Source organism: Drosophila erecta, unplaced genomic scaffold, assembly GCF_003286155.1.
Source record: "Drosophila erecta strain 14021-0224.00,06,07 unplaced genomic scaffold, DereRS2 tig00000126-arrow-pilon, whole genome shotgun sequence".
Lineage (NCBI taxonomy): Eukaryota > Metazoa > Arthropoda > Insecta > Diptera > Drosophilidae > Drosophila > Drosophila erecta.
Genome location: NW_020825209.1, coordinates 14,981,602 through 14,996,028, shown reverse-complemented (window position 1 = coordinate 14,996,028; position 14,427 = coordinate 14,981,602). Strand labels below are relative to the sequence as shown.

The 14,427-nt window shown below is 41.1% G+C and overlaps 2 protein-coding genes across 2 annotated transcripts; both read right to left on the bottom strand.

The window, feature by feature from the left end:
- Positions 1–7,884: 7,884 nt before the first annotated feature.
- LOC6549868 lies at positions 7,885–8,310 on the bottom strand. Its single transcript, XM_001978613.3, has one exon. It carries the CDS (start codon positions 8,211–8,213, stop codon positions 7,911–7,913), a length of 303 nt encoding a protein of 100 aa, XP_001978649.1. The 5' UTR covers positions 8,214–8,310; the 3' UTR covers positions 7,885–7,910.
- Positions 8,311–14,137: 5,827 nt separating this feature from the next.
- Positions 14,138–14,427, bottom strand: LOC113564540. Its single transcript, XM_026982402.1, has 2 exons — positions 14,266–14,427; positions 14,138–14,233 (listed from the first exon to the last, which is right to left on the bottom strand). Exons 1-2 carry the CDS (start codon positions 14,425–14,427, stop codon positions 14,138–14,140), a joined length of 258 nt encoding a protein of 85 aa, XP_026838203.1.

Below are 14,427 nucleotides of genomic sequence, written 5' to 3'. Positions count from 1 at the left end.
ATTAAATGCCTAATAGACAACAATATTTGGCTTAAATTTATATATTATGTTTAAGGAAATATAGGGTTTCCGTTAGGACTGCTATTGCTTGAAATAAATATTATTCAAATTATTATTTTTAAATAATAATAGTATTAAGCCCCCACATAGGTTATATGTATATGGGTGTAGCTCAGAAACATCTCACCACTTTTTTCAGTGCATCTGCACCATTACGTTTTGGGGCACACCTGCTAAGTTTCGTTATGACTGTTGTTGTTATTCCTTTTACTTTTCTGATTTGTATGGATTTCCGACTTCCCCTCTTTTCGCTTGGGTTTATTTCTTTCTAATGTTTATTTCATTTTGGTTATGCCCCTGTCTTTTTGGTTTCAGATTCGGCGGGAGAAACATATGTAAAATTCATAAAGCAGCGGGGCAACTTTTCCCTTTTCGAGTCAGGACTTGCCTCTTAATTCTCGCACCCCCTTTTGATACGTGGCTTGGGACATCAGGCAAACATTTTGGCCATGGCCAAGGCAAACACAACACACAACACACAAACTGTAGAAGAAATGCTTTCTCTGCCGGGCTTTGTCTTTTTTGGTTTTCTTTGTTATATTTTTTCAGGCAGTCACTTGTGTGTCCAGCATCCCATTTGGTCTGCGCCTGCTTTTGTTGCACGCAAGGCCACACTGGGAGAAACCGCTCGAACTGGTCACACTGGCGCCTATATTTGGATATTCTATTGGTATTCCAACAAATTGGTTCGATGGTTTTCTGCAGATTAATGCCAATTTGCTTAATAAAGATAAGATAATCTAACGTGCGGATGCACACTGTAATAACATTACATTAATATGTAAAAGAAAATTGTTTTAAAAACCTTTGAAAAAAATGCATTGAAGGACATTGCTGCACAGTGAGAAGCCAGGATATGCGACTAGAAAGGAGAGAAAGAACGGCGGTTGATGGACTTCACTTATGCTGCGTTACAAATTTGGCGCTGTTGCGGTAAGCATTTTTTCCCACCTTCACAAAAAACGTGAAATGGGAAAGGTGAAAAGAAGTAACTTCATAAAAGTCAGCCAAAACTTTAAAGTTTAAATGCAGCTACTTTTTAAAAGCATAGCGAACACACATTTTACCAAATAATGAGGATTTTTTGTAACTTTTGAATTTCGATGTTAAATCCATGAACTTACTCGCACTAATGTTTACATTTTTGAACAGGCTTTACAAAAGAAACACAACTTAAAGTATGATGTATATAATGCATAACTTTTTTTTGTGAATGTATAAAATTAGATTTATGTTATGAGCTGAAATTAAGATATACTTTTCGTTTGTCCGATCTGTATAGTTGATTTAGTTACTTACTTATACAACCATAACTATTACTAATTATGTGGACCCTGAATGAGTCAAATAAATCCTTAAAACATTTATTTTTCACGTTGAAATGCACTATTCGATATAGACTAAAAATTGTTTCTATTTTTTCAAACTAACTTCGTGCAAAGGACGATTGTCCAGCCGACCAATCGACTCGGTATCCTTAAAGATGTTTTGCCAGCGGTGTTCAGCTGGTGGTCTGTGTGTGGGTGTCCAGCTAATGTACTTCTACTGCTGCCTGGTGGGGAAATCCCCGCTCATTTTGCCGGGAAAACCCGTGTCCTTGTCGCTGTTATGCACAAATGTCTGTCTTTAAATAAAGCTTCATTTCGGCAACTTTATGCGGCCTGTCCCCGTTTTTCAGTCCCTTCCGCCCAAAATTCTACGTGCTTCGCTGCCACTTCATTTTCCGTGTAAAAGCGGGAAAGTGGGAAAAGTGGGAGAGCCGTGGGCGTGACGGCGGTAGTGGGCGGTTGAAAACGAGAAATTCATTTTTCAAGTTGTAGACCGGCCTGGTCGGATGCTGCTGCACGTTGAGACTTTTACTTGTTAACGGGGTCATAAATCATGCGTGAAAATATCGAACGGAAAACAGATTTTCCTGCTCTGTACCGCCCGTCGCGACCCCTCTATTCCACCCACCAGCAAACAATGAAGAGCGGCTCAAGCTGATGCAGCGATGCTTTTTGGCCAATACGCAATCCGTGTCCGAGTTTTGGACTTCTCAAAAGACTTCTCAAAAAAAAAAGCAACACACAAAGAGGGAAATAAATCCATCCTTAAAAACCCATATTCTGAACCCTTTTCGGTATGCGTGCTAATAATCGATTTGTTTGTTTGTTTTTAATTTCTTTGGGGCCGAACTTTGACTGCTCACGTAGGACACCAACTCAATGGCAATCCCGAGTCCCGAGTCCTGAAACCTAAATCCTGATCCCAAACTCTTTGGCTAATGTGCAGCTGCTTCCGCTTTTTGGCCCATTCATCGTTTTTCTATTTGTCATTTTTGATACTTTGTATTTGGGAAAGGGTATGCTCCGAATGTGAAATTTGTGAGCTACTTTTGCAAAAATATCGCAGTTTCAGGAAACTATTGCAAGGCTTACCATTTTATTTGAATTGTTCAATAAATTAACCAGACTTGTAGAGCATGAACTGTGGACTCAATTAAAGGGCTTATAGGAAAATCCGTTTTTAAGAGGTATTTAAAAGCGAGTCAGAGCTATCAAAAGTTCCCAGTCCCCTTTTTTTGCTGTTTTTTTTTGAGTGGGCTCTGCTTTCTTCTTTTTTTATAGCATCGCAAAGCTGATTTTATAACGATTTTCTTTTCAATACCTCGGTATAAAAAAATAAGTTCGAAGCCCCCTAAAAACCAGAACCACTCACGTGGTTTTGTGCACTGCGTGGCTTTCAGTCGTTCCTTTGCTCCTGCCCCCCTGCCTCCCTGCCCCCCTGCCCCCTGCACCTTGTTTTGTTGCTACCTGTGCTGAGTTTTTAATGAAAATCACATCAAATCGATATGCACAGGACGAGACCCTTTAAGCCATCAGCGGAGAGCCCCTCGCAGCAGGGCCATGTCGCCATCGCGCTAAACTTGAAACGCTCCACAAAACGCAGCTCAGACCAGAGTCCTTTTTCAGTTTGCCAGAGGCGTTGGCACAGGGGATCGATCAAGGACCTTTTAAATGGGCGATAATAATGCCCTTGCTCGAAGCGAATTCGATTGAAGTATTTTTCAGTGCTCAATCTGCAATTCATTATATCGTATATCTTTCGTGCTATGTATATTTATATTTTTGTTAAAGTGGTCTTATGTACATATATCACTGCAATATTTTTGAAAGATTTTGAATGAGTCCAATCCTTGGAAAGTGTTTTCTAAACATCCTTGTCGAAAGCTTGCAAGATTTATTTGAAGGCTTTTAAATTTAGAAATATTTTAGCAGTTATGATAGATTTAATTTGCATACACATAGTTAATCTAAGATCATTCAGTTAATATTGCACTTATAAGAAAAGAATTAAAATTTTAATTGGATGCCTTGCGGCTTTTCCGTCTCTATTTTTAACGCATACAATATTTGAATTTCTAAGTATTTTTTAGAAGGGAAATCACGGTCAATTTGCCTTATTGAAAAACGTTACTGATTTAACACATTTTACCGCCGACACCTCTGAATCCTGGAAATGCTTTCAGACTCTTCAATATGCACCGGTGTATTTTCAACAAAGTGGATTAGAATGGTCCTTATGACCAGGCATGTCCAAGACAGAGGTCCTTCGGGGGGAGGACTTTCAGAGGATTCCCGGAGCGAGAGACAGCAGTTAGATGAATGACCATCGATGACTAGATGGAGCATGGAGAATGGTGCATGGAGCATGGAGCCACAGTAAACTGCGGTTAAGGTGCAAAGAGTCCAGATAGAAAGAGACAGGCATCCTTTCGGTCGAAAGGGATGGGGCATGGGTATTAGCCCAATGCATTTCATATTTTTCTGTTGCGATGGTAAAAGCACCGCAAAAGCTCAATGGCCAAACGATGGCCCAAAGCAAAATCACATCCAAAGCCCCCAACCAAATGAACCATCACCTTTTTGGGGTTTGCCAGGATTTTTATGCCGTTCGGTCTGGGAAAGCCTTTTACCCACTTGTACAACTATTTTTCGATATGGTTTTTAATACCTTTCGAAATGGCATTAAGGTCGTTCGGGTATATTTGCTAATTCAAAGGGCTGCTAAGGGAAATTTCAAGAACCAATATATATTAATTAGTGTACCTACAAATTAGTGACCTACACAATTGTGTTTTTACTTAATCCAAATTTAATTAATGCCACTAAATGAAAAATAAACATTTCATTCAAGTTTTGACACAAGTTAGTGCATTCAAACTTTAATGGCCATTTAGCTCTCCTGTTGGGAACATTTTCTGTTCCGTTGGTATTTATTTTATATTTGATTTTCGACTCGTGTGTGTCTTTCGTTACTTTTTTTTTGATATCCTACCATTTTGGTTTGTTGACGATTTTTGTTCTATTTGTTTGTATGGTTGGCTACAGATTTGGGAGGCAGAACAGCAGCCACTGACAAATTCTAATTGAACCCCGGTGCAATTGGCAGGGAAAAGTGGGGAGTGTATGGGGCACATATTGGGGGAGTTTTGGGATCTCGTTTGAAAGGCGCTTAGCAAGCCGAGACAAGGCAGAACAAAAATGTTTAGTTACAGTCGAATGACGGTCGCCTTTTTGCCCTCCCTGGAGTTTTGGCAACTGTCAAAATACAAATGCATGCCAGGGGCGTGCCAGGGGGGGATTTCCCCCACGGCCTGGAGGGGGGACTTTTAAAGTGGGGGTGGGGGGGCTGAGAGGGCAAACAAACAAACACCGCAGACGTGAGACGAACCGGTGATGCCGACACACTCGTACACACGCGGGTTAAGCCGCTGGTCATTCGTTGATTGCCACACTGTCTCTCTCGTTCCCTCGATCCTTGTGGCAGGCTACCAATTAGGTGACCCTGTATGACACTCACCCACCTGCCAGCACCTCCCACGCACTGGCCACCCAGCCCTTTGAAAAGGGGCCATAATGTCAGTGAAAATGCAAACTTTTTCATTTCCCTTCTCTGGACGGTATTCTGCTTTTGTAGTTTGGTTAAACAATAGATGTAGGGAAAATAGTAAAAAATAATAAATTAAATAGGTAAAACATTCAGAAAAACTGTTTTTGGATTATGTTTAGAACACATGATCTTCAAACAAGCACATGCATATAAGGAAAAGTACTCAATACCAAAACAATTCTTAGTAAATGGAAGATAAACTAATTTCTTGCATTATTGACTGCACAAATGCCAACTATGTTTCTATATTTAACCAAATGTTCACTGTTTAATTGTGTTCAAGCATTTTGATTAATATTTAATATAATAAACTAAAATTGGATTAACCAACACAATATTGGTTCAATTATTGTGGCATAGTGTATTGAAATAGCACATTTTTTGCGTATTAACACTGCACATTGGGCGGAAACTACTCTTTTTTGGGCAAAATCCTCATTACATTTTAAGATAAACTTCCTTCCTAATTGTCCCCTCTGGTGGAAAATATTTAATGTACATATTATTATATTTTTAATGGAATATACAAGTCAAGGTATATAAAAGTTAGTTGTGTACGTGTATAATTAATTATTAGTGCTTTTTATGTCAAATTATTGGGGTATCAAACCTAAATATTTTCGTGTTTCATGGATTGTTAATGTTAAGAAGTGCTTGTGTGGTAATATGCATTACTATACATGCACTTTTGTAGAATTTAAATCATAATCGGATTTTATCGATTTTTACATTATTTCAATAGAAGTAGAAAATATATTGTAAGCTAAATTTATTATTATATAAATTTAAAATATTACTCTATAGTAATATATGTCTGCCACAAAATCGGCAATTCATCCCACTGTGCGCTGAATCTGCATCCTTCAGTTTCTATCTCCGGCTGGCCAGAGTTGAACGCACATTTGCGGTGGCCAGTCGGCTTGCCACTCACTTACTCCCACACACAGGCAGTAATGATGATATTGATGCACTTGAACTCCGCTGAGACACTGGCAGAAAAATTGGCTATTACTTAATTCCAAAATACACAATATTAATATGTAATAGCTTCATCTCGATGTATATATTCTGATAAAAGAATATAAGAAATGCAGAACTTGCAAGTTAAAGGTGATGGTTTGTAAACAGAATCTGGAGTAATAAGTGGCTGAACCTATTAGAGTAAACATACTTTTCTCAGTGTCACTGTGCGGCCAGTAGGTGCAGCGCTTTGCATGTTGCAGATGGAGTTGCAGCAGCAGCAGCTGCAGTTGTTGCTGCGATTGTAGTTGCAGCTGTGCGCCTAATGAGGAGGGGCGACCATGCGGCACGTAGCATCCATCGGTGGCAACATCGGGCAAATAATCAGCATATGTCCGCCGGAAGTGCACCTGCCCATTACCTCCGCGACTTCCCAGTGCCGAAAAATGAACAAAAAGTCGCACGACTATGTTGATGGTTGCAGAATTTAAGCAAATAATAGTAGGAATTGCACTGATGTGCCAACTGATATGAATACATAGAATAGAACTGATAAAAGTTAGGAATTGCCCTTTTCAATACTTCAACATACATATACAGGCAGTGATAGCCAGCCCAGTTCGAAAACCACAGCCCCAAAATTCCAGGTGACAGCTCCCTTGGGCCAAAGTTCACATGTCCGCTGCAAGTGAGTGAAGCGGATCATGCACAAACAAACAAAAAAAAAAATTGAAAACCAAGATGGCACACACAGACTGTGTGCGTGTATGTGGGAGTGTGTGTAAATACGTCAACAATTTTGTGCAAAGAAGGATTTCAATTTCCTTTAAGCGGAAGCGCGCTGTCAGTTTCGCATTTTGCGCCACAAATCATCAACTCTATCAGGTCCTCTGTCCCTGGCCATGGACTTTCCACCAGATACCATATAGATTGCAACAACACTGCACTTTCGGACGTTGCCGCCGGGCTGGGCTGGTAGCTGGGGGGAGGGGGGAGGGGGCGTGGCTGGAGCAACAGCTACACATCATCCATCCATCCATCTAACAATAAGCGTCCAGCAACAGCTACTACTTCAGGCCAAGAAGCGGAGGAACGGAGCGAAGCCATCCATCTAGTCAGCCATCAGTCAGTTCGGGGCAGTTTTTGCATCGCAAGTTGGGGTTACACTGCCCGACAAAATGGGGACTTTTAGGATAGCATCTGGATTCTTCGGGGAACTCCCATTATGTTCTATAATACTAATTATTGCTTATTTTTTGGCAAGCCCTATCAGTGGGTCAAAGCCAAAGTCACGCTTGTAACTTCTAAATTAACTTGTAATTAAACATCAATGACAGACACAATTTATTACTTTTATTCTAAAAGTATTTTTTTTTTGGTTAAATGCCGCTAAATTCAAATGACTAGGGATTCATCCAAAATATTTGGAATGCAAGCACACAAGTGTCCAGTACCTGAATACTTCTCAGTGTAGTTCTGCTTGCACTGGCCTTTGTATAAGGGGGCGGGGCAGGGCGGTAGGCGGACCAGGGTCGGGTGAATTTATAGCAAAATGTCAACAGTTGCCGCGTAAATATGTAAAATTGTTTGTAAATAGCAATTTCGTTTTTGAGCCCGCCACGTCGTCGATGCCGAAAAGCAAACGATGTGCGTCAATCGATGTGGAGGAGAGCAAACTTAATTTACCTTCAATTATGCGAGAGGTGTTAGAAGGCGCTATGATGAATTTATAGGGCTTGTTGATTTCTGGCCGAAGTCAAGCGGACTTTAATGGCTTCAATTCGATGCATTCAATGCATTTTAGGGTAAAGTCGTGTTGGTACAACGGGTCGTATGCGTATTCTTAGGCGCGTTACTCATACGCCGCGTTGCCATAACTTCGTGCATATCATCGATTTCTTTTGAAATAAAACGCCGTGTGCCTAGGCAATAAACGGAATTTATTTAATTTGGCGTCAGGGATGTATGGCATTCAGGGCGAGTGGAATGGACATGACCGGCTGGACCAATCGCTCACTCCCCATTTTCAATTCGCGTCCCAAGATGTCCTCCTGCCCACTACTGACGTCCATCGGCTGCCAGTGATGGTAGCTTTCGATCCTCGAGGTCAAGGGAAAAGTGCTGCACACGGTGGTCAAGCTGGAGTTTCTGGCCAAGTCTTCGATGTGCTCCTCCAGCTCGACGTCCTTGCTGCCCGTGGTTACCTCGCCGCGATCCTTATGCACATCCTGCGGCTGCAACTGCTGCTTGACATCCATTGTGGGCGAACGATTTTAGTCTTACTTAAATTTTTATCAACAAATCATGCCCAATCGGAGTTCGAAAATAAACTGGATTTTCCCTGCCGTTTATTGACAAGTTATGCTAATGGAAATGATAAGTTCTATGCTAGCTCGTAACGAATCCCACTTAAAACTACAATTCAACAATTCTGTGATTCTATCCTCTGACCATCTCCACATGCCTTTCTATATGCTTACCTATTTTGGTAATCGGTTGCCGAATGACGAGTAATTAAACTTTTAGAGCCATAATTGGATCGTTTTAATACCTTTTGTAATGAGAAGTTCAGCTCTTAGCATTTTAAAGACTCTCACATTCTTTGCAATGGATGGGAATCTGAAGAAGAAAGGCCAACTGGATAAAGGGTGGCTGCATCACCAAATCGCATTTGCATGCGGTTGACCATGAAGGAACCGCCTGCAGCTTTCCCTCGACTTGACCAATTTCCGCCTCCTTAGCACCCGCCCCTGTCAACTGCCAAATGCCACGCCCACTGACCAAGCCGCCCCGCCCCCGGGTCAGCAACCTTGATGGCTGGCAGTGCGTTAATTGATTGTTCGGCTGGCCCATCATTATCGGCAGAGGGAAAGCCCAACCGACTTTGGGTCTGGCACATATGCCAGGACGCAGGACGAAGGACGAAGGAACACAGGCGGTTAAGGCTGCCCAGTGGTCCTGCTGATGACGCTGATGGACAGCAGTCGGTGGGTTAAGGAAGTGACAGGGGAAAAGGCCAAAACAAGCAGTGTTGACAAGAAAATTGCTTCGATTTGGGAAGAGCAACTGTGGGCATTTGGCCTAAGCCAAAAGTAGCCAAATATTTTAGAGAAATATTTAGAAATTATAAGCAGTAAATTTATTTAGATACCTTCTCTTTTATTTACTGAAGTGCGATCCTTTCTTTAAGTTAAATGTAAATAAGACAATGCTAGCAAAAAAATAATATTAATTTTTAGTTCAAGGCTTTGCTTATGTTTTATATATTGGCCAATAAAAATGCATGTTATTTTGATAATTAGCTTGTCTGAAATTTGATTTGTGTAAATAGTGCTTTAGACTCAATGGCAAATAGAATCTAAAATGGAAAAGATAGAATTCATCTTCTTTGGGCACTCGAAACGCACTTGTACATGCCCGCAAATGATTCGATTTTATCGATACTTCGATATCGTTTCGCTTTCCCTGGTGCGAAAGAGAGCGCTGGCGGGAGTGACAGGGAGAGATAGATGTGGCAAAAATCGGCATTGATTGTCCGTCCGGTTCATTGCAATCGCTGCAATTTAAGCGGGCAAACTTTTTGGCTCACTCCGCTCCACTTCCTGCGCTCCTTTTCGACCTTTTTGTTTTTGGCCTACATAGAACACGGATATGAAACGCCGACTCTATCTGTCGCCCCATCTCTCTTGCGCTCTCCACTTGGAAAAAAAGCGTGCAATTGTAAGATATTTTTCTGTAACTGTAACCTTTCATTCAGGATAAACATAGTTATAGGATATAATAGTTCGATTATATCAAAAATATCTTAACATTAATATCTTATATTATATTTTATACACCGCACATTTAACCATTTTCCTGTTTTTTGCCAGATTATTAATTTCACATTAGTCTTGAAAGGCATACATTGCCCACATTTGTCTTAAAACACACTTATTTTCAGTGTTTCTATGCCCGTCTCGCTTTAACAAAAGTAGCCATCTCTGTCTCACCGCAGTGGAACTTTTTTAATACGCAACACGAGTGACCCGCTTGCGGACAATTGGAATTGTAACTTTTGATTAAATTCGTTGCAATGGCAACCGGGTGAAAAATCGAAGGGAACGGTTGTGAAGCGGGAACGGGTAAAAAAGGGTGGTATAGGGGTGGACCGGGTAAAAATAGGGGTGCACCGGAAGAAGAACCGGGAACGCTTGTGTTCAAGGCAAGCCAAAGGATAAACTTTTTGCGCTGGTTTTTCAATTGCATTTGATTACCTTGTTGCGTGGGCGGACACTCCGCTTGTTGTTCTCTCGCTCTATCTCATTCTCTCTCTGTTCTTCCCTCTGTTCACCTTCATCTCTTTCGTTCGCCTTCGGCCCCTCTCTTTCTTTTCAATAAACTCGGCTCTGTAACGCCCACTTTCGGGAGTTGTTTGGCCGCCACTTGCGAAATCAATTCAAAAAGTATGCGAGGCCATGGTAAATATCCGCACATCTCTTATTATTTCCATTTTTATTATTATGATATTTATACGTACATCTATCTATCGCTTAATGTTTGCCCGGCACACTTGCAGAAATCATAAAAATTCTATAAAAACAATTTGGTCCGATATGCGATGGTATGTGTATATAGTTTGTGCTCTATTCCGCTCTGATCCATGCAAACACACAAATGGACACGGACACAGGAGCAAATATTTGCATTGAAAATGTATAAAACACATACAGTCTAGGTCAACAAAATAGTGTTATTATTGTGCATTAAAACATAAAGACTTTTGTAACTTATCGAGTCATGTTTTGTGATTATTATAACCCTTTATTGTTTTTTGATTTTATTCTTTTAATCCTAGCCTTAAAACTTGGTCAATGTTCTGAACCCCATAGTAGGCCCCCTCCTAGATGGGATGAACATTTTGTTGTTCCATTGGCCTCAAGCTAAGTAAATATGTTTTTCAAAATTACAACAAAAGAAACGAAATACAATTGTTGATGCACAATAACAAGCAGGGAAACAACAAACAAGGAAAAGGCAAGGGTCAAATAAATACATTTTGCATTTAAGTGCACATTGAAATTATTTAAACCTCACTATAGCGACGACAGAACATGGAAACTAGTACTTAATGTTAAATTTAAAATTGTTGCGCATCTGTTGTCAGTATATTTGCTGTTATCAGTTACATCGCTCAGGAAAACACTTTGTTCAAATCCCGAAAAAGTCCACATTTTTGGGCATTTGATTTTTGATCAATTAACATTGGAATTTATGGGAAATCATTTTTACAAACATAGCCAGTGGCAAGAGGAAAAAAGGTGAGTGCCAAAGGCCCCAAGGAGAGTTTGATGGACAACGAGGAGCAGGTAAAAAAAGAAATCTCTTAAATTTTGTGCTGGATCGAAAATGGAAAATCGAAAATCTTGTAGAACTTTACCTCTGTCCAAAATGTGCGAAGAAAATATTTACTCTGGAGGCGTTTCAACTCGTTTTTACTGCCCCGACTTCCTTCGCCTCCATCGATTGTTTCACTTTGTGCTCACTTTTTGCAATTAGGCGAAAAATTCAAATTCAAATCAATAGACAAGGAAAACTTTTGCTGCAGCACGTCGTCACAGCAGAGGGGCATATGGCATACATACATATATGGCTGCAGGACCAAGAAGGACCCAGATCAGACCAGACCAGGCCAATTGGCCAATGCCAGCGGATCCGTACGTGTTCGGCCAAAATAATGCCGGTACACGTCGAAAAAAAAGGAATGGTTTGAATAAATTATGAATCATTGCTGTGCTTTCACAATAAAGTAAAGGTTTCACAAGCACTACAAAGCAGCACATAATTAGCGAGAATTACTAGCATTACTAGTGGGATAAAACACATAGTTGCTTATAAACATTTAGCGATGGTCGTAAGTCATTAAGAATGAAAAACACTCACTGAAAGCTAAACATGTTAGTGTTATTGAGTATCTGTTTCAAACTCGTTCTTTTTAATCAATGCGTTATCAATGTACTCACTGTTGCTGTCAATACCTTTATGTGAGTACTAATAGTCGTATATTTAAAGTGTAGTGTTCCGTTTAAGGACCCGAGTCCTCGGCCGGCGAATATTTGGGTATGGGCATCCTCCCCAAGGAGCCGCTGCAACAAGCGAAGATGCTGAAAGGACATGCAGGATCTGGAGCTGATTCCGAGGACTGGGGCTGACGTTGGGGCTAATGTGATTTCGTACGTTCAATTTGTGAATTGCCTGGAACACACGTACATTGGCGGAGGGCTCGGGGGACGGGGGTTTTTGGGGCTTCAGGGATCGGGGATCGGGGGTCGGGGGTCCTGGGACAACGGCATATGCATAACTACGTGGCATGTGCATTTTGCTGGCTTTTCTTTTCTTTTCTTTTTTCCATCTTTGTTCCTTTTTTTTGGCGGCAGCTCGCTCATTGTCGTGCAACAATTTAACATACAACGTGGGGCAAATTATTTGGCTATCCGACTTGGGCAATACCCAGTATATTACTTAAAAAAGCGAGGTGACTACAGAAAATGCCTGAAGCTGAAACTTTCAGTTCATTGCATGCATTCTGACTCCAAAATAAATGTTATTTATAAACACACATTATACATATAGCTAACTCAACAACTTAAGTTACTAGTGTGCACTTGGGCAAAGTTATCCTTAAAAAAAAGTATGCATACAAACATTGTATCAAAAGAGGCACTCGTTCGCGTTGTCATACGGCTCAGGGCTTTTACAGGGTATCAGGAGGAGCGAACTGTGCGGGAACAATGCTGTCAGCAACATGATTACCTACAGCGAACGAAGGAGAGGCAAGATCCGGGCGCGAAAGAGAGGCTAGATGGATGACTCGGCCTGCAATCTGCAGTTGAATGCAATTCGTGGCGAGGAGTTCAGTTGGAGCTCCCAGTTCCCAGTTCCCAGATCCCAGTCGCCAGTTCCGACTCAGAAATCGCAGTCCGATGCCAGCTGGAGTTGGGCTGCATTAAATGTAAGGCACTGTGCCAGGCACACACATTGCTGAAAGAGACGGCAATGTACATAGGTGGAGAAAGAGACAGAAAGAGGGGCGGTCTGCGGCAGAGAGACATTTTGCATTAAAATTAAGGCAAATTTATAATGAGCCAAAATTGTCGTTGCGATGCAATCGCCGCAATATATAATAAATGGCGCATACACGATCATACATATATCTGTGTATATATCAGCATATATGAGTGTATGCATATGAAATATATGTGTGCCTGGACGTGACTCCTGACTCATGACTCCTGTCTCCGTATCCTGGTTTCCTTGTCCTGCACCCGAGCCCATTATTGGGGTAATTTATAATTTGCTCATTTAAATGATTACAAAGGCAGGGGGCCACGTATGCATGTGTGTGTGCACTTGCAACTATAAAAATGTGATGCCCTTTTTATTACCACCAAGGAAATGGCTTGCTTAAAGTTAGAGATGTTTTCCTCAATTCGCAATTTGTATGGAGCTAATGTGTTAAGTTAGTCTTACTAATCTTATCAAGTGAATTTCAAGGCTCTATTCGATATGAAATAGTTTCTATTATTACCAGTTAGTTTTAATTTGCTTTTATTAATTGCATTAATCATTTGTAAAAGAATGAAGAAAACAACGTTTTTAGGTGGATTTTGGTAAGAGCATAAGCTAAAGCTTCGCCGGATACAACGCACCTTAAATTACTTAAAATAATTGAATATCTGAAATGCATTTATCTGTCTTTACTGGAAAATTGTCATTTTTGCCAGAAGTGCAAGACATCTGAGCTTTGGGGAGCACAAGTATAGCCCACACCTTCTGTATAGAACGACATTCTCGGCTGCATACAGGAAAATGGAAGTTAATGTCTTAGGGGAATGCAAGATTTTACTGGAAAATAAGCAGGAGTTTTTTTTCGTTTTTTTTTGTTTTAAAGGAATGCAAACATTTGTGGCACCTGGTCATTAGGGAGCATGTGTGTGCGCATCCGACTGACACAACTGAATTTTAAAGTGCAACATCAATCACTGGTGCAAACGGGGACAAGAATTCTTCTTTTCTCGCCATTTGGCAAAGAGCATTTATGCCTTGGCTAGGCCCAGAATATGTATCCTTGGCTTCCTGTTGCTCACCACTTCAGATGATCCCCCCGCAAAAGTCCCAACTCGAATTGTAATGACGCAACAATTTAAAGTTTGTCGTTGATGCTGCAAAACTCGGTGCTAATGGCGTCAGCGTCAACGTCTCTCAACTCATCTTTGAGCCCCCCTCCCACTCTCCCCCTCTCTCCACAGCCCTGCCCTCTGCCCCCTGTGCGCTGCTCAGGAACCAGGACCCAATCCTGTCGTCCTGATCCTGTCCTGCCATCTTGTTTTTGTTGTTGTTGATGACGGCGATTATTTGCGCCATGAACACATGGAAGCAGCTGCAAAAGGTGGCGTCCTGCATCCTGTAATCCTCCTCCATTGACGTCCCCAT